Below are 19114 nucleotides of genomic sequence, written 5' to 3' on the forward strand. Positions count from 1 at the left end.
ATTCAACATTTTCCTCCATAAATAAACCACATCCTAATGTTCCATCGGCCAAGTAATGACAGAAAGGAGAGTTTGTGCCGTGCCTACCTAGGAACACTGATGGGTGAATTCAGCATCCTTAAGAAATGCCTTTTAAAGGGATTTATTTTTAAAGGAGCCAGCCCCCGGTCTAATAAATCCTTGCCGCATCCAGCACATTTGTCTGGGCTTGGCGGGCGCACAGGGAAATGATGGGGCCCCACCCTGGACACAAGCCATGAGGAGAAGCCCAGCCTCCTCCCCAGTGCTGCCTTTCAATCTGGGAACAAAACCGCTGGAACATTTTAATGATGGCTGGCACCTAACTCTCACCCCCGAGGGCTCATCAAACCCAACTGATCTGAAGCAGCAGACAGCGCGGCCCAAATGTCTGAGACAGGCTGTGAACTCTTCACTTGAGCACACATTCAGACATATGAAACAAAAACAAAGCATCCACCCCCAGTGGCTATACAGCCTGTCCAGGGCTGCGGCTGTCCCTCCGGTCATCCTGGGGCCCCTCTGGCCCACCACAGGGCCACCGAGGTTCCCTGCTCACTGGGAAAGCTGTGGCCTCTGCCAGGCTGGGGAGGAAGGCAGAACAAAGAAAAGACGCCCTACAATAGACGCCCGTGCACACGGCCAGCGGCTGGCTTCCTCCGGGGAGATGCACACATCCAGGAAACCAGTGTGTGTGTGTGTGTGTGCGCGCGCGAGCGCGCATGCACGCATGTGTGTTCAAGATATCTACAAGCATACGTATGTGATATCTCTATAGTATGTGAGTATGTATTATATATATCTGCATATCTATAGATACATACATATCTATGCTTTCCTAAATCAGTGATGGCTGCCTGTAGAAAGGTCGGCAGGAGATGCTCATGGAATATAAGACAGCCTGGTGGCCAGGCCACCAGCACATGAGCATAAATACCTGTCGGAGCCAGGGCAGGAAGCTGCACTTCCCAGGATTCCTAAGCAGGTCTGTGGCTGGGCCTGCCAGTGAAAAACAGGAGACCCAGATTCCAAATCAACGGAAGGGTTACTACATGGGCCTAGCATGTGTTGGGGGAAGATGGGGCAAACAGCTCTTGGCAGCAGCCGCAGTCTAGAACTGCACAGCCTCTCCCACCTGCAGCTCTGGCTGCCCCGGCTCTGTGGAATGGTTTCAACAACCCCTCAACAAGGCCAAATTGATACTTATGTCTCATCAAATCCCACTACACAAAGGAAATGAAAAAGCAATAGGGGGCTCCTCCAGGATGTGGGAGGGAGGGAGCTAATTACCGGGCAAGGAGAGGGGAGGCTAAGAGGGGCCATACTGAAAGTGCCCTGTTCCTGCGGCAAGGGGACAGGAGGCAGGGGAGTCTGACGCCACCCATCCTTTTCACCAGCCAAAGAAAGACCCAACAGCCCTTGGCACACACATCCTATCAGCAACAGGCAGCAAAAGCGACCGTGTTCAGGTCCGGAACCGCCCCTTGGTATCACCCGCCTGAGATGCACCTTGAGATGCCGAAGCCAGGCATGGGGCCTGGGAAAGATTTTAGAACTGGGTAGCATCCGAAAATTAAATCCATTAAATGCTGTGTCTCAATATTTACATGTGATGTGGCTTGGTGAACGCCGAGGGCTTACAGAAGAGAATGAAGGTGGAGTGGGTGCGCTTGTGATTCTGCAGAGAACAGTCAGGAGCCTCTAGCTGACCCCTGTGCCTTAGGTCTTCAGCCACCCCCCAGTTAGCACTGCTTGAAAATGACCACTGTTTCCATCTCAGCCAAGAAGCAGGGAGAGAGAACAGCCCCACAAAGAACGTGGGAGAAAGGGGGGAGGGTGTTGAACTGAGGGCTGGTGCACTAGGTTGAACAGTGTCCCTCAAAACGTATATCCACCTGAAACCTCAAAATGCAAACACTTCCAAACCCGGGTCTTTGTAGCTGTAAATAGAATGAGGTCACAGCAGAATGGCACGGGCCCTAAGCCCAGTGACCCGTGTTCTTGAAAGCAGGCCATGCGCAGGCGGAGGCAGAAGCTGGAGTGACGCAGCCTCAGCCAAGGGACCCCTGGAGCCACCCAGCGTTGGAGAGGCCAGGAGGGATCCTTGCCTGGAGCCGGAGGAGGGTGCAGGGCCCTGCCCACACCTTTGGACGTCTGGCCTCCAGAACTGTGAGAGAATCGGCTTCTATTGTGAGAGCTGCCCAGGGGGTGGCACTTGCCACAGCAGCCCCGGAACACTGACTAAGGCGGAAGCGTGAGACCTCGGACTCTACCCCCTGATCCTGAGCGCCCCCCCTGCTGGCCAGATTCTAGTGTGCTGCCATCCTGGTCTCATAAAACTAGAGCTGCAGCCACCAGCCTGCCCTTCCTGTTAAAAACAGACAGGGCTCCCCTGTCACCAAGATTTAAAAAAAAAATCTAGGGCAAACAGCAGCTGGACCCAGCAGCCAGCCACTCCTACCTGGGGAAACGCCCCTCCCAGACCTTGACTGCCATCTGAGGAGACCCCAGCAGAGTGTCCAGTCAGACATGGAGCTGGGGACAGCAGAGGTGGCAGGAAGCAGGTCTCAGGGAGCACCTCCCCATCTCACGGGGCAGTGACAGCAGGGAGTGAGACACCATCATCTCTGGTGACCCAGGGCAACGGGAAGACGGACAGCCAGGCATCCTACAGGCGAGAAGCACCCTGAGCCCTGCAACACTGCGGAGGGGACCAGGACGTCTGGTGGCGTCAGGGGAGCCAGGGTCTGGAAGCAAAAAGAGCAGCCACCAATTTCTGACAATCTGGTTCTCGGTTTTATTATTCCTAAAAATGTATTTTATATATACCTCAGCCAGAGGAAAAGCTCCCTGCTGGGGCCCACACTGCAGAAACTCAGAATCCTGGTTCCCTCCAAGGAGAGCTCCTCCTGGGAGCTGAGGCCTGAGGACTTCAGGGTCAGGCTGGGGGACAAGCTGGTCACACCTGTTCCCGGACTCGCCAATGAACTTGGGACACAGGAGAAGGAGGCGAGGGAGTACTTTTAGGATATGAATGCAATCTCTTTATTCCCAACGTCTGCCCTCCAAGAGTCTGTACGCACAGCTTCCACAGGTTTTACCCACACGCCGGCCCAGGGCGGGACCCCTCCAACAACACAATGAACCGGTATGGTGACAGGTGCTTCCGTCCACAGCAAAGCCAGAAATGAGAGAAACCCAGAGAAGGAGGCAGACACCAGCAGGGGACAAGGAGGGACAAACAGAAGCTCATGCGAGAGCTGTTTCCACGGCCACTGCGGCAGAAGCAGAGATCAGAACCAGCTCACAGGGCCATGGCGGGAGCTGCCAGCTCGGGCCAGGCAGCCTGGTGGTCCCGGCTCCCAAAAGAAGGACACATCACTATCACGATCTCATCGCCACCTTTTCTCTGCTTAGGGAGTGTGACAAGAAGGTCCCTAGGTTGGAGGGATGTCTACGTCCATGGGTTCTGGGCCAGCTTGCACTCACACTCCAAGCATGAATTCAACACACACTGGAAGCTCCGACACACACATGTCTCCTCCCCACCTGTGTTTCCTCAGAGGCAGGACAGAAATTCCTGCGGAGCCTGGGATGCCCTGCCTGGCCCAGAGGGCACACTGTCTGCAGACGGACCTGGCCGCTGGGCCCCAGCTCTGGCCAGTTGCTCCCTTAGGACCCTCAGCTGAACGAGCCTCCCACCATCAGGTGAGGTGACCTGGTCTCTGCCATCTGCCCCCAAGAGAGAAGCGGAAGGGCACCTTACCACAACAGGAGGCACCTCAAGGACCTTGTCCACATTCTTCAGCGACAGGGGCACATACCAGAGGGTGGCCTTATTGGTCAGCTTTTTGGCACCTAAGAGAAGAAAACCATGTCAGTGATGCCCAGGAGACGGGGTGCTGCTCCAGTGCCCGGTCCCAGCACCTGAAACACACCTCACTGTGTACCACCTCTTTTCTCCCCCAACCCCCAAGGCCTTTCAGCATCCTGGCCAGGGGGGTTGCTGCCATCATGTGAGCATGGACAAACATAACCAGAGACCCCAGAGCTCATGTAGAGAGGCTGCGTGGGGCCCACCCCCATCACAAGGTATGACCCGCAAAGCTGGCTTGAGCTCAGGACCCTAACCCCTCCCCATGCACCCACTTTGGGCAGTTCTCCCTTTCCAGGGGCTACTGAAAAGACTTCAAGCCGGGCGCAGTGGCTCAAGCCTGTAATCCCAGCACTTTGGGAGGCCGAAGCGGGTGGATCACGAGGTCAAGAGATGGAGACCATCCTGGCCAACAAGGTGAAACCCCGTCTCTGCTAAAAATACAAAACATTAGCTGGGCATGGTGGCGCATGCCTATAATCCCAGCTACTTGGGAGGTTGAGGCAGGAGAATTGCCTGAACCCGGGTGGTGGAGGTTGCGGTGAGCCGAGATCGCGCCATTGCACTCCAGCCTGGGTAACAAGAGTGAAACTCCATCTCAAAAAAAAAAAAAAAGACTTCAGACCACATGGTTTAAGCCTGGATGGTCCGGAGCTGGTCAGCCCCATCCAGTAGGGATCACCCAGGGGACACCAACTCCAGGCAACCTCCTCTTCCTGCTGTTTTGACAGAAAGGAAGCTTGATTATGAAAACACATCAGAAGCTCCCGATGAGCCCCCCACACAGAGGGGAAGGACTGACTGGCTGCAGGCAGACACCTTCACTGTGTCTGGGGAGACAAGGCTGAGCCCGCTTCACCCGTTGGCTCAAGCCTCCACCAACTGATCGCTGCTGACATCGAACGTCAAAATCAAAAGCTCCTTGCTGGGGAATGTGATGCCCTGACGCTCAGACATGCAGCATCTTCTGCAGATCCCATCCACCTGCCTAGGCACTGCCAAGAACGACCGCCAGACGGGAAGCCAGGAAAGACATTTGGTCCACACAGATGTGCACGCTGCAGAGGCTCAGGGGGATGTGGAGGCTGTGCCCAGGCAGAGCAGCCCAGGGGAGAAGTGGGGAGACGGTCAGGGCCCCCACAGCCCAAAGCACAGAGCAGCAGGGCCAACTCATCAAAGCCCAATTTTTGGCACCCCAGGAACTTCCTTTCCTTCACACCAGACACTGGGGGTGCTGCCAGCACATCCAAAGATCCACCAAAAGCTTCCGGGTGCCGAGAGATGGACTGTAGGCTGCTGACTCCTTGGGGCACTGGGCTCAGCCACAGAGCAAAGTGGGGCTGCAGGACAGGGTGGCCTGTCCGGGGTGAGAAATGCAGGCTCGTGGCCTGTCGGGGCTAAAGGAGCCTAGAGATCCCTGGTGTACATCCCTCACTTGTACAGAAGGAGCCTGAAGCCCAGAGACATCAAGGCTAGGGTTTACCTAGGGTCACACAGCAACTTGGTGCCATACTCCCATGTCCCAGTCATTTCAAGTCTCTGCAAAGATGCCTTTAAAAAGTGCCTTCATCAGGCTCAGTGGCTCACGCCTGTCATCCCAGCACTTTGGGAGCCCAAGGCATGTGGATCACTTGCACTCAGGAGTTCCAGACCAGCCTGGACAATATAGGGAGACTTGTCTCTACCAAAAATACAAAAAATGAGGGCTGGGCGCGGTGGCTCATGCCTGTAATCCCAGAACTTTGGAAGGCAGAGGCGGGTAGATCACCTGAGGTCTGCAGTTCGAGACCAGCCTGACAAACATGGAGAAATCCTGTCTCTACTAAAAATACAAAATTAGCTGGGTATGGTGGCGCAAGCCTGTAATCCAAGCTACTCTGGAGGCTGAGGCAGGAGAATTGCTTGAACCTGGGAGGCAGAGGTTGTGGTGAACCGAGATTGTGCCACTGCACTCCAGCCTGGGAAACAACAGTGAAACTCCATCTCAAAAAAAAAAAAAAAAAAAAAAAAACAGCTGGGCATGGCAGTGTGCACCTGTGGTCCTAAAGACTGAGGGACCACAGACTGAGGATTCCTTGAGCCTAGAAGGCAGAGATTACAGTGAGCCTAGATTTCGCCACTGCTCTCCAGCCTGGGCCACAGAGCGAGACGCTGTCTCAAAATAAAAGAAATAAATAAAAGTGGCTTCTTCAACTAGGAAGATGCTCACTGTAATCTCCGCGGAAGAATGAACTGCAGGAAATCACAGAGGAACAGGAGACAGGAGCAGCCTCAGGCCCTGCCTAAATCCCTGGAGGCGCTCACTTCCCACCAGGTACCTGAACCTGCCTTCCCACAGCAAAGTGCTTTTCTTCCTCAGTAAACACAGCCCCAGGCTCCAAGTCACACCCCAGGGGGCCCATTAGGAAAAGGCCCTGGCCTACCGCTCCTCCCCCAAACGAACACACGGTGAGGACAAGGGGCTCCCTGTGCTTGGGAACCGCAGACAAATAATACAGGAAAATATTTCCACTGCACTTTGACTGAGAGTGAATCTGACAACCTGCTTTTGGGAATAAAGATTTCCTGTTGGACTCAGACAGAGCCAGCCTGACAAGCCGGTTTCCATGGCAACTCGAGTGGCCCTCTGGACCTAAATGAACACCACGCAGCAAGCGAGGCAAACATGCTAACTGTACTGTCTCTGTCATTTAATGAAACCATCAAAAGACAATGACAGTATTAAAAAATATCTTACCACTTGGCTGGCTGGTGTGGTGGCTCATGCCTGTAATCCCAGCACTTTGGGAGACTGAGGTGGGTGGATCACGAGGTCAGGAGATCAAGACCATTCTGGCTAACACCGTGAAACCCTGTCTCTACTAAAAGCCGGGCATGGGGCATGCGCCTTCAGTCCCAGCTACTCAGGAGGCAGTAGAATCACTTGAACCCAGGAGGCAGAGGTTGCAGTGAGCTAAGATCGCACCACTGCACTCCAGCCTGGGCCACAGAGCAACATGTCAAAAAAAAAAAAAAGAAAACCTCTCTTAAAATCTTAAGAGCTCTCAGCTGTTTTCTGGAGCAATTCGCAGCAATCACATCCCAGCTAGCTTAATACTTTGACAGTTGCTGGAAATAAGTGAGCTGCCTCAAAAGCAAGGTTTGTGGGTCGTCCGCCTGGGCCTGGGTTCACTCAGCGGCCTCGTGACAGGCGGCACAGCCCAGGGAGAGGGGACACACCGAACAGAGGACCCTTGCCTCCTGGGGTGGAGACAGCACACGGATGTCACACACACAGCCTATGACTCAGCCTGCTCCGGCCAGGGCCCCTGAGTGCTGCCTCTGCCCCCACCTGCAGTGCCCCTGTCTTTCAGAGGTCACCATCCATTCAGCCAGTGCTCCCTGCATGCCCACTGAGTGCCAGGTGCTGTTCTTGGTGTTGGGGACTTCATGAGCTCAATCTCCAGGGGACACATGGGCAGAGAGAGAGAAGGGCCTCAAGAGAATAACAGAGATGGCAGAGAGAGACGGCAGAGAGAGACGGCAGAGAAGTAGAAGCATAGACGAGGAGATGAGGGAGACAGAGGGGGAGATAAGACCCACAGTCACAGAGTGAGACAACAGTGGGCTCCAGGGCCTGAGCGAGACATGGAGAAAAGCCACAGCCTTGGGACTCCAGGGCATCCTTGCCCCAGCCCCTGCTACAGGGAAAAGGCTGAAGCCAGGAAGAGCCTGGGGCACTGCCCAGCCCCACTGGGAAAAGCCATCATGTGCTGGTATACGTCTCCTGCCTTCTCCAAGCCCTGATGTGCACGACAGGGCAATGCCAGCCCTGATGTCCCCAGGGAGGAAGGGTGGGCATCTCCGTCCCTCTCTGAGGAGGAGAAGGCGGAGGGCTACGGACGCTGGGACACAGCGGGGAGGCAGAGAAATGCCCAGCACCTTCTGGGTAAGTGGGGGCTGCTCTCTCAAGGGCGCACCTGCCCTGGCTCTGCACAGCAGCCTATGCCTCTCTGCCCACTCTCAGCCCTAAAGAGCAAGGAACTCCCAGGGATATGTCAGATCGCGCTGTCCTCATCAGAACCCCATCAGCCAGCATGTCTCTCAGCACTGATGCCCAGTTCTTCCTGGTCACTCTACTCAGTCACTTATTCATTCATTCATTCATTTGCTCATCCACTATTGGTTCCATGTCTATTATGTGCCAGCAGAAGCGGCCAGGAAAGGGAAGTTCATGATCTGGGGAGTTCCTCAAGCTCAGCACCCTGACCTTTGGGCTGCATTGCTCCCTGTTGTGGGGATGGCAAGTCCCAGCCATGCTGAAAGTCTGAGAACACCTTTCTGTCTCTCTGCCTCTCTCCTCATCATCCCAAACTGCTCAGCCGGGCTCGATGGCTCACGCCTATAATCCCAGCATTTTGGAAGGCCGAGGCAGGTGGATCACCTGAGGTCAGGAGTTTCCAGACCAGACTGGCCATCATGGTGAAACCCCATCTCTACTAAAAATAAAAAAATTAGCCAGGTGTGGTGGCGGGCACCTATAATCCCAGCTACTCAGGAGGCGAGGCAGGAGAATAGCTTGAACCTGGGAGGCAGAGATTGTGGTGAGCCAAGATCACGCCACTGTGCTCCAGCCTGGGTGACAGAGCGAGACTCCATCTCAAAAAACAAAACAAAGCAAAACAAAGTGCTCTTCGGGGCTTCCTCTGAGGCTGTGGCCTCTGATGGACCATAGAGGGGACTTCCATGGCAGAAAATCTGCAACAAAGATCCCTTCCTGGCATTTCTGAAGCCACCAACTGCTGCAGTGACAAAGGATGCTGCTGACAGGGCTCTCACAAGCAGGAAGGTCCTGGGAGGCAGCAGAGCGCAGAGGGCCATCCCTCCTCTCCAGGAAGAGGCCAAGGCTCCACCCCACGAATGGTCAGAAGAGCTTGGACCTCACGGGAGATGGCAGGGAACCCCAAGGCCCCTAACTCGGAGAACCCACCCTGCCCTGAGCCTCTCCTGAGTGTGGACGCTGCTCCTGAGGTGGGAAGTGCCCATAGGCCCCTTTTTGTGCCGCAGCCTGAGACAGCATCCAAGGGTCCCTCTGAAAGTCCTCATGGCACAATGGTAGTGCATCTCACTCCAAGGGTCCCTCTGAAGTCAGTGGTGCCCACTGAGGGAGTGGCAGGCCATGGGAGCGCAGGGAAGGCCCACTGACCACCTTCCACCCCAGGCCCTTGCTCAGCTAAATCTGTCTACCTGCAGAAGCTGATCTGACACACCCATTAAATCACCAAACCTGCTGAGGTCCTCAGAACATTCTAGATGCATAACTGTGCTTGCTACCCACCCATCATGGGGAAGAAGACTCGAGCCCCTTAAATGGCTGTGAGCTGGCACTCCACAGGGCAGCACTGCTGAGGAACAGGGTGGGGAAGAGGAGGAAAGCAGCCGAGCCTCTCTTCTGCACAGGAGGACTGGCGACCTGGGAGGTGGCAGGGAGAGGGCCAGGGGCAGAGGAACAAGGCTTGTCTTCCCCGCCCCCTCACCTCCTGTCCCCAGCCGGAGCATAAAAAGGAGCACTGAGCTGGTGAACACTGGAGTCGCCCTCTCCTGCAGCGCCCAGTGGGAAAGGGAAGGGGGTTTCCATGGTTACCACTGCCAAGGAGAGGAATATTCAGATGAAAGCAGAGGCAAAGCTTCACTCAGTGAACTTCTATCTAAGCCTGGTTTCTGGGGCCCAGGGCAAGTCCCCTGGGAGCAGACAGTGTCCTCTCCAGAGCCAACACCTGCCTGTGCTTGAGAAGGGAAGGCAGGTCAGGGAGACCCACAGAGGGGCAGACGGACGGTATGCACCAACCGGACTCACAACCCACGCCCAGCCCCTGCCATGGATGAGCTGGCCACAGGCAACAGGACGGGCAGCAGTGATGTACTCAGGCCAAATGCGGATGGCAGGGTTGAGTCCTAGTCTGGGTGCCTGAACTTGCTGAAATTGGGCTTTTCTTGGGGGAGGATGGAGTCTCACTCTGTCGCCAGGGCCAGAGTGCAAGGGTGTGATTTGGGCTCACTGTAACCTCCACCTCCCAGGTTCAAGCGATTCTTCTGCCTCAGCCTCCCAAGTGGCTGGAATTACAGGTACCATGCTTTGCCTGATTTTTTGTATTTTTAGTAGAGACGGGGTTTCACCATGGTGGTCAGGCTGGTCTCGAACTCCTGACCTCCACCCGCCTTGGCCTCCCAAAGTGCTGGGATTACAATGTGAGCCACCGCGCCCGGCCAACTTGGGCTCGTTTCTTAACCCCTCTGTGCCCATTTCCTGTCTGCAAAATCAGGGCAATGGACGGAGCTGCTCCCAGGGCCAAGGTGGGAGGTGAGGGAGGTCTTGGTGGTGGGAAAGGGGCCAGGCCCTGGGGCGTCCTCTGCCCTTGGGAGGGGAACAGCTGTGTGGCCACAGCCCAAAGTGCTCCAGTCACCACTGTCACTCCCAGAAGTACCTGTGAGGATGTTTTCAGACAACACGTTGACCTGCACCTCCACCGAGTGCTTAGAGGTATAGGTGATCTCTGCGCTGACGTGGGCCACCTCCCCGATGCACATGGGCGACAGGAAGTCGGTGCGCTCAACCCGAGCCAGCGCGGCCACACAGCGCTCCTGTGGAGACAGAGGCAGCGGTCAGCCAGGCCGGCCAGCCCAGCCCTGAGAGCCCTGCCCCAGACACACCCCCTGGAAACTGCCCTTGCTTTTGTTCCCCACTATGAAAGCAACCAATTTACTGCAATTTATTGGCACCGTGCATTCCTGAACCGCAGAGGCACAGGCATGCAGAGGAGCCCTGGAGAGCCCAGCCCAGAGCTAGTGCTGCAGGCGATTCTCCAGGCGGTGGGATCGCCAAGTGCTTCTTCCTGCTTTCTGATTTTCTCACGATAAGCATGCATTATTTGCATAATAAAAAGTGAAAAAATGCATACAGACTCATTATGGGAAATACAGGAAAGTAGAAACAAAGGGGAACATCGCTCCTTCCGTTCAAAGATAACCACGGTTACTATTTTGGGATCTTTCTTTCCAGGCTTTTTTCCCAAAATGCGGTTTTTGTTGCCTCACTTGTTTGTCTGCCTGGCTCATTTCGCAGTTTTAGTCTAATATAGCTGTGCAAAAACCAAATATACACCTTCACCTTCTGAATCTTTTTCATTCAACATGGGAAGAATGATCTGCCCGTGTTGTGACACATTCTTCGCAATCACTATTCTTTTTTAGGCTGGGTGCGGTGGCTCACGACTCTAACCTCAGAACTTTGGGGGGCCGAGGCGGGCTGATCACGTGAGGCCAGGAGTTCGAGGCCAGGAGTTCGAGACCAGCCTAGCCAATATGGTGAAACTCTGTCTCTACTAATAATACAAAAATTAGCCAGGTGTGGCGGTGCACGTCTGTAATCCCAGCTACTCGGGAGGCTGAGGTATGAGAATGGGTTGAACCCGGGAGGTGGAGGTTGCGGAGAGCCAATATTGTGCCACTGCACTCCAGCCTGGGTGACAGAGTGAGACTCCATCTCAAAGACAAACAAAAACCCCGCTAAATGTACACTCTCACCTTCTGATTCTTTTTCATTCAATATGGGAAAAATAATCTGCCCATGTTGTGACATGGCTCTTTGCTATCACTACTTTTTTTATTTTTTTATTTTTTTTCTGAGATGGAGTCTTGCTCTGTTCCCCAGGCTGGAGTGCAGTGGCAAGATTTCAGCTCACTGCAACCTCCACCTCCCAGGTTCAAGCAATTCTCCTGCCTCAGCCTCCTGAGTAGCTAGAATTACAGGCGTGCACCACCACGCCCAGCTAGTTTTTGTATTTTTAGTAGAGGCAGGGTTTCGCCATGTTGGTCAGGCTGATCTCAAACTCCTAACCTCAAGTAATCCACCCGCCTTGGCCTCCCAAAGTGTTGGGATGACAGGCGTTAGCCACCGAGCCTGGGCCCCCCCTTTTTTTTTTTTCCTGAGATGGAGTCTCGCTCTGTCCCCCAGGCTGAAATGCAGTGGTGCAATCTCGGCTCACTGCAACTTCCACCTCCAGGATTGAGGCAATTCTTCTGCCTCAGCCTCCCCAAGTGCTGGGATTACAAGCGTGAGCCACCATGCCTGGCCCAACTATTCTTTTTTAAAATTTAAATGTTATTTATCCTTCAAATAGGCAGCCCATTCTCATGATTCAAAATTTAAAAGGAACAAAAAAGCCTATGGTGCTGGGTTTGCCTCTGGTCACCTTGTCCCCTGTCACACTGGACCCCTTGGCAGCCGGGGTTGCCAGGGTCCCATGTGTCAGATCGGACACTGCATCTACACCCACATGGTGGGGTGGAGGTGGAAAGGTGGCACTGCACCATGCTTTTCTCTCTTCATCTACCCTAGGGATCATCTTCTGTATGGTGGGTCTTAGTTCATTGGGCTGCCGTAACAAAATGCCTTAGCCTGGGCGCTTAGCCATAGCAGAAAGTTATTTCTCACAGTCCTGGAGGCTAGAAGTCCAAGACCAGGGACAGGCAGATTCCATGTCTGGTGAGGGCCAGCTTCCTGGAAGTTCATAGATGGTGTGTGTCCTCATGTGGTGGTTGGGGCAAATGAGCTAACTCAGGCCTCTTTCCTGAGGACAATGATCCCATTCGTGAAGCTTTACCCCTATGCCCTCATCACTTCCCAAAGGCCGCACCTCCTAATACCATCACCCTGGGGGTGAGGATTTCAACACTGTGGACGGAGACACAAACACCCAGACGGTGGCTGTCTGCGAAAGACTTCCTTATCCTTTCGTGACTTCCTTTTCATGGCACTCCAATGCAAAATTATTATTATTTTTAGAGACAGGACCTTGCTATGCTGCCCAGGCAGGAATGCAATGGCTATTCACAGGCACAATCATGCTCACAATCATGCAGCCTCAAACTCCTCCTGAGCTCAAGTGATCCTCCAGCCTCAGCCTCCTGAGTAGCTGGGACTACATGCCACCACACCTAACTTTTTTTCAGAAACTTACTTTCAGGCCGAGCGCAGCGGCTCACACCTGTAATCCCAACACTTTGGGAGACCAAGGCAGGTGGATTACGAGGTAAAGAGATCAAGACCATCCTGGCCAACATGGTGAAAGCCCATCTCTACCAAAAATACAAAAATTAGCTGGGCATGGTGGCACGGCCTGTAGTCCTAAGTACTTGGGAGGTTGAGGCAGGAGAATCGCTTGAGCCTGGGAGGCAGAGCCGAGATCCCACCTCTGCATTCCAGTCTGGCCAGCCAGGTGGAACTGAACATTCTTCTTCTTCTGTTAGAGATTTGGGCCATCCCCAGTTGACCCTCATTATAAACAATGCTGTGATGGGCACCCTTGCACTTAAAGCCATTGTCTGCATTTGGGATTATTTTCTGGGCCCAAGGATAAAGACTTTTATATATGATCCGAAGTGTTTCTCGGGACAGCAGTAACTGGCTTGGCGTTTGGCACCTCACAGCACCCTGACCAACACTCAGAACCAACTTATTCCTCATCTTCGGTGAATAAATGACACAAAAGATGACCTTGTGTTTGAGCCGTGGGGATTGTGAGCCTCCAGTTTCCAGAGGACTGCCATGACTTTATCCTGCGACAACCACTTCCTTAGGACGTTGACAGCATGACACTGAGGTGCTCTCGGGCTCACAGGGGTGGGCAGGGGGCAGGTGAGGGAGCGGTCTGCCTGCCAGCCCTGGCATCGCTGGCCCGGGTGATCTTCACAGCAACCCAACAAGGGGTGACACATTGGGCAAGTGTCCCAGGGCACGCAGAGAGTACATGGCGGTCACTTCGAGCCCTGGTGTGTGCATCTGTGCTCTCCCACCTACCGTCTGCTGCCTCCAAAGCACCAACGTGCAGCGTGCCCACCTGCACAAGGACTCACCGGGGTGGGGCAAACATGCAAGCTCCGGGGCCCACCACAAACCCAGCACCTGCTTCTTTGGAGGTGCGGCTAGGAGCCTCTGTCTGAACCCTCTCCTGGTGACTCTCCTGCACCCAGGTGCAGGGACTCTGTGGGTGCATCTGGGGCTGGGCAGGAAAAGTTCTAGAGCTGGCCAGGGTGGCCCGAGGCTTCTCCATTCTGGTTTGCACAGGCTTGTGCCCTGCAAACCCTGCCCTCCTCTCAACAGGTCACAGTAAAGTGATGTCTAGAACTGTGCCTTTCACCCCCAAGTCAATGTATGTGGCAATGGCACCACCCACTGGCCAAAGGTTGCTAGGGCAGGGCTGCACTGAGCCAGGTAAGAATTAGGCATCGCCAGCTGGGCACGATGGCTAATTCCAGCACTTTGGGAGGCCAAGGCAGGTGGATCACCTGAGGTCAGGAGTTCAAGACAGGCCTGACTAACGTGGTGAAACCCTGCCTCTACCAAAAATACAAAATTAGCCGGGCATGGTGGTGCATGCCTATAATTGCAGCTACTCTGGAGGCTGAGGCAGGAGAATCACTTTAACCCGGAAGTGGGAGGTTGCAGTGAGCCGGGATAGTGCCATTGCACTCTAGCCTGGGCAACAAAAGCGAAACTCTGGAAAAAAAAAAAAAAAGAATTAATCCTATTTGACTTAAGCCAAAAAAAAGAATTAGGCACAGCCTCTGGGCAGGGCAGTGCCCATCTTGGAATGAGCCAAACACTATCTGCAAGACCTGAAAGTGGAATTAAGCCAAGTGTGTGTTGTTCGAGGGTGGCTAACTGCATTACGGTGTGCCATGCTGGCACAGACCAAACACCAGTGCACTCGGGGCTCTGGGTGGCAGTGGCCTTCCACCTCCCTGCTCTGCAGCTGTTTTCTGGCAACATCTGTGTGGCCTCTCAGTGCTGGGTGTGCAGTAGGGAGGTCAGAGGAGCCTGGGTTCTGGCTGTGGGATGAACGAGAAGTAAATGAGGCCACGCCATTTACAGTTCTGCGTGAGGCGTCCGAAGGGACTCTCAAGGTGCTCTCAAGACAGCCCCTCGATGTGAAGGGGGGCACAACTTCAGATGAGAGGCATTTGAGCTAAGGACAGGGGAAGGTGGGGGGAGCATTGGTACCACAGAGAGGAAAGAGCGGCAGAGTGGGAGGGAGGTGGGAGGGAGCCGCCAGAACACGGACTCAGTGGGAGAATGGACAAAGGTCAGCAGAGCCAGGTTGCCCAGCCTTGTGGGCCAGGGTGAAGGGCAGGTGGAGGGCCTCAGAGGAGGTGCAAAAGCAGGTTCACTCAGAGAGAGTGACTTGAGCTGGAGGAAGGCAAAGGCTCCTCCCCACGCATTCCCTCGGGACGCCTCTCAGGCAGAACCATCCAGAGCTTCCCCATGGTGCCGACACCAGGCCTGGCAGGGGACACCTGGGGATGGCTTTATGCTGGCCCTTCCCAGGGCAGAAGGCCGCTGATGACCCTAGAGCTTGGTTCTCTCCCAGCTTAAAATACCGAAGAAGAAAATTAGGGCCGGGCATGGTGGCTCACACCTGTAATCCCAGCACTTTGGGAGGCCACGGCGGGTGGATCACGAGGTCAGGAGTTCAAGACCAGCATAGCCAACATGGTGAAACCTCATCTTTACTAAAAATACAAAAATTAGCTGGGCATGGTGGCGCAGGCCTGCAATCCCAACTACATGAGAGGCTGAGGCAGGAGAATCACTTGAACCCAGGAGGCGGAGGTTGTGGTAAGCCGAGATCATGCCACTGAACTCCAGCCTGGGCAACAAGAGCAAAACTTTGTCTAAAAAAAAAACAGTGTCTGTCTCTACAGGTGGCTGGGAAGACTACACAGGGAGAGCCCAGCGTGGCCACGGGCTCATCGCAAGTGCTCACTCATTGGAAGCTCTCTGCAGCAGTGACGGTGCCAGGTGGGAGTTCCCAGCATTCAGCAGATGCCTGAGCGTGCTCTGTGCCTCAGTCTGGGGAAACCAAGGGCAGAAGCCCTGCCCTCGTGGGGCTACCGCTCTACATAAGTACACCAGGTTAGAAGCAGGGCAGCAACTGGAAGGAAGTGGGAGCCAGGCCATCGGGGGCATGGCTGGATGTTGTTTTGTTTTTGTAGAAACAGGGTCTCACTCTGTCACCCAGGCTAGAGTGCAGCGATGCGATCTCAGCTCGCTGTAGCCTCGACCTTCCTGGGCTCAGATGATCCTCCTGCTTCAGCCTCCTGAGAAGCTGGGCCTCTAGGCACACACCACCACACCCAGCTAATTTTCGTAGCTTTTTTAGAGACAACGTTCTGCCATGTTGTCCAGGCTGGTCTCAAACTCCTGAGCTCCAGTGATCTGCCCATCTCAGCCTCCCAAATTGCTGGGATGACACTATTTTTATTCAGAACCTGGAAGAAGTAAGGGCAGGGCCCTGCAGATATCTGGAGAAAAGCCAGTGTGGCCAGAGGGAGAGCTGACAAAGAGATGTAGGAGGTGAGGTCCCCAAGCCACGCTAGGCAGGGTCAGGGACTCGTGTGGACGGTCTTTGACTCTGGAGGACTCGGCGTGGGCAGCGCTATGCTCTGACTTCACATCCCCCTGGCTACTGCTGGAGAGCAAATGAGGTGGCAGGAACCAGCAGGGTGACACATCAGGAGGCTGCTACAGTGATCAGGTGATCAGGAGAGCAGCGCCACTGGACCCACGTGAGGGTGGGCCTGAGGGCTGTGCTCAGATCTGGACTTCCCGGAAGGGAGAGCGGCAGGATCTGCTCCCAGAGTCTCATGAGTGTGGGAGGGAGAGGGGTCGACGGAAGCTCCAGGCTTTGAGCCTGGGCACCTGGGGGTGGCAGAGACCACTTACGGAGGGGAGGGGGGCTGGGAGAAGCAAGCATTCAGATGGGGCCGACCAAGAGGCCGTAGCCGGAGACAGAGCCCTAGGACTGGGCTGTGGTATTAAAGCCACAGATTGGATGGCGCCACTAGGTGAGTGTGGATGTGGCTGGGGGAGGGGTTCCCTGCCCCACCCAAGGCCCCAGCAAAAATCTTCAGGTCAGCATCCAGGCACCTGGGACTATTCTCACCCCCATGCCCTGGGGCTGCCTGGAGCTCATAGACCCCTCCTGAGCCTGGAATTTCAGGATCACCATCCTGGTGACCAGTAGCCCAGAGGCTTCTCCAAGTCAATGTGTCAAAACTGTCCCTCCAGCAGCCCCAGACCTGGAGAAGGAGCAAGGAGGGGCAAGTGTTCAAAGCACAGGTTTGAGGCAGAGTCACAGCCCAGACCTACCACCTACTTCCGGTGTCCATCCTCTCCTGCCAGGGACCCTCACAGTCTCTCTCCTGAAGGGTACAGCAGGAACTTGGGACTTGGCCCTCACCGCTGCCCAAGGCTCTCAGGCTCAGGCCCGTCCTCCCCAAGGCCACCAGAGGGCGCTCTCTGAACGTGACCAAGCTGCACTGGAGCCTCTGGGCCACAGAATCAATCCATCCCCACCTGGGCCAGCGAGCCCCTCCTAAACCAGGTGCTGCCAGCAAACCCACTCCAGAGCCTCTACCATATGACGTCCCCATGTCCACGTCCAACCATCAGCACTCACCGTGGCTTGGTTCATTCTACACATGCACACACACATTCACACATGCATGCGTGTGTGCGCACGCACGTGCACACACACACACACAGTTTCCACTCCACTGGAACACACGCTGCCCACTGTTCCAGGCCGAACACATGTGCCATAGTCCGCATGTCTGTGTCCTCCCAAAATTCCTGTGTTAAAATCCTAACCCCTTTTTTGCTGGACTCAGCTGGTTGCCTCCAGTTACTGCGGAGGTGACTCACTTCATTCCAACTTCCTGATACTTTGCTTCTGGAGGTCATATTTCTCTAAAATTTTCCAGAAAAAAGTCTTAAGGCTGCCTTAGCCATTTTTCCAGTCCAGGTCTTAAATTTTTTCCTCCTCTTCCCCAATAATAACATGAGTATGGATCCAGTTTGTTCACAAAGCCTGCCTTGCTCCGAAGCATCCGACTGTGGAGAATCTTCGCCTGCACCTGTGATTTGTGAGCCTGAAGAAAATTATCCATCCTTGCAAATGTGTTCTGCTGAGATGCCTCACACAGAGACTGTGTCCCCTCTTCCTTCCTCCATGGATCTGCTTATTCAGGACAGCCCAGATTCTTCCACCAGTCCCAAAGGCAAACGACCCACTGCTGCAGGGAGTAGCGCCGCAGCAAAGGAAGACAAGGTCCCGGTCAAGAGACAGAAGACCAGAACTGTGTTCTCTTCCACCCAGCTGTGTGTGCTCAATGACAGATTTCAGAGACAGAAATACCTCAGCCTTCAGCAGATGCAAGAACTTTTAAGCATCCTGAACCTCAGCTACAAACAGGTGAAGACCTGGTTCCAGAACCAGAGAATGAAATCTAAGAGGTGGCAGAAAAACAACTGGCCAAGGAATACCAGTGACGCGACTCAGAAGGCCTCAGCATCCACCTACCCCAGCCTCTGCTCTTCCTACCACCAGGGATGCCTGGTGAACACAACTGGGAACTTTCCGGTATGGAACAACCAGACCTGGAGCAATTCAACCTGGAGCAACCAGACCCGGAACATCCAGTCCTGGACCAACCTCTCCTGGAACACTCAGACCTGGTGCACGCAGTCCTGGAACACTCAGGCCTGGAGCAGTCCCTTCTATAACTGTGGGGAGGACCCTCTGCAGTCCTGCATGCAGTTCCGGCCAAATTCTCCCTCCAGTGACTTGGAGGCTGCCTTGGAAACTTCTGGGGAAAGCCATAATGTAATACAGCAGACCACTAGGTATTTGAGTACTCCACAAACCATGGATTTATTCCTAAACTACTCCACGAACATGCCACCTGAAGATGGGTGGAGATGAATGGAACTGACATTACTCAGTTTCACTCTGAGCACTGGCTGAATCCTTCCTCTCCCCTCCTCCCCTCCCTCATAGGATTTTTCTTGTTTGGAAACCACGTGTTCTGTTTACATTATGCCTACCCAGCCAATCTGAATGGAGGGTGGGGTATGGTTGGAGCCTAATCAGAGAGGTTTCTTGGTTTTTTCCTGTTGGATCTTCCTGGAGAAAAGATGTTTTAATAACCTTGGCTGTTCAGGACACCGTGATAGACCCTGTCTCTGGCTAGAGATAAGTAGATCTAATACTAGTCTGGATATCTTTAGGGTTTAGAATTTAACCTCAAGAATAAGAAATAAAGTATAAATTGGTGTAATGAAGGTATGTTCCTATTTTTTGGGATTGGGAGGCTTTACTTTTTTTTTTTTTTTTTTTTTAG

General features: G+C 54.2%; 1 protein-coding gene and 1 pseudogene across 5 annotated transcripts in view; one reads left to right on the forward strand and one right to left on the reverse strand.

Annotated features, from left to right (window-relative positions):
• Positions 1-19114, reverse strand: part of ACOT7 (acyl-CoA thioesterase 7) — a 124450-nt gene that overhangs the window by 64831 nt on the left and 40505 nt on the right. For all 5 annotated transcript variants that reach the window (XM_032301096.1, XM_032301094.1, XM_032301095.1 and 2 more), the window contains exons 3-4: positions 10357-10513; positions 3785-3876 (exon numbers count right to left, since the gene is read on the reverse strand). In XM_032301096.1, coding sequence (XP_032156987.1) covers positions 3785-3876; positions 10357-10513 — 249 coding nt within the window. The remainder of the gene's footprint in view (positions 1-3784; positions 3877-10356; positions 10514-19114) is intronic.
• Positions 17432-18942, forward strand: LOC116566569 (annotated as a pseudogene).

Source organism: Sapajus apella, unplaced genomic scaffold, assembly GCF_009761245.1.
Source record: "Sapajus apella isolate SASKATOON/1434 unplaced genomic scaffold, GSC_monkey_1.0 scaffold43, whole genome shotgun sequence".
Taxonomy (NCBI): domain Eukaryota; kingdom Metazoa; phylum Chordata; class Mammalia; order Primates; family Cebidae; genus Sapajus; species Sapajus apella.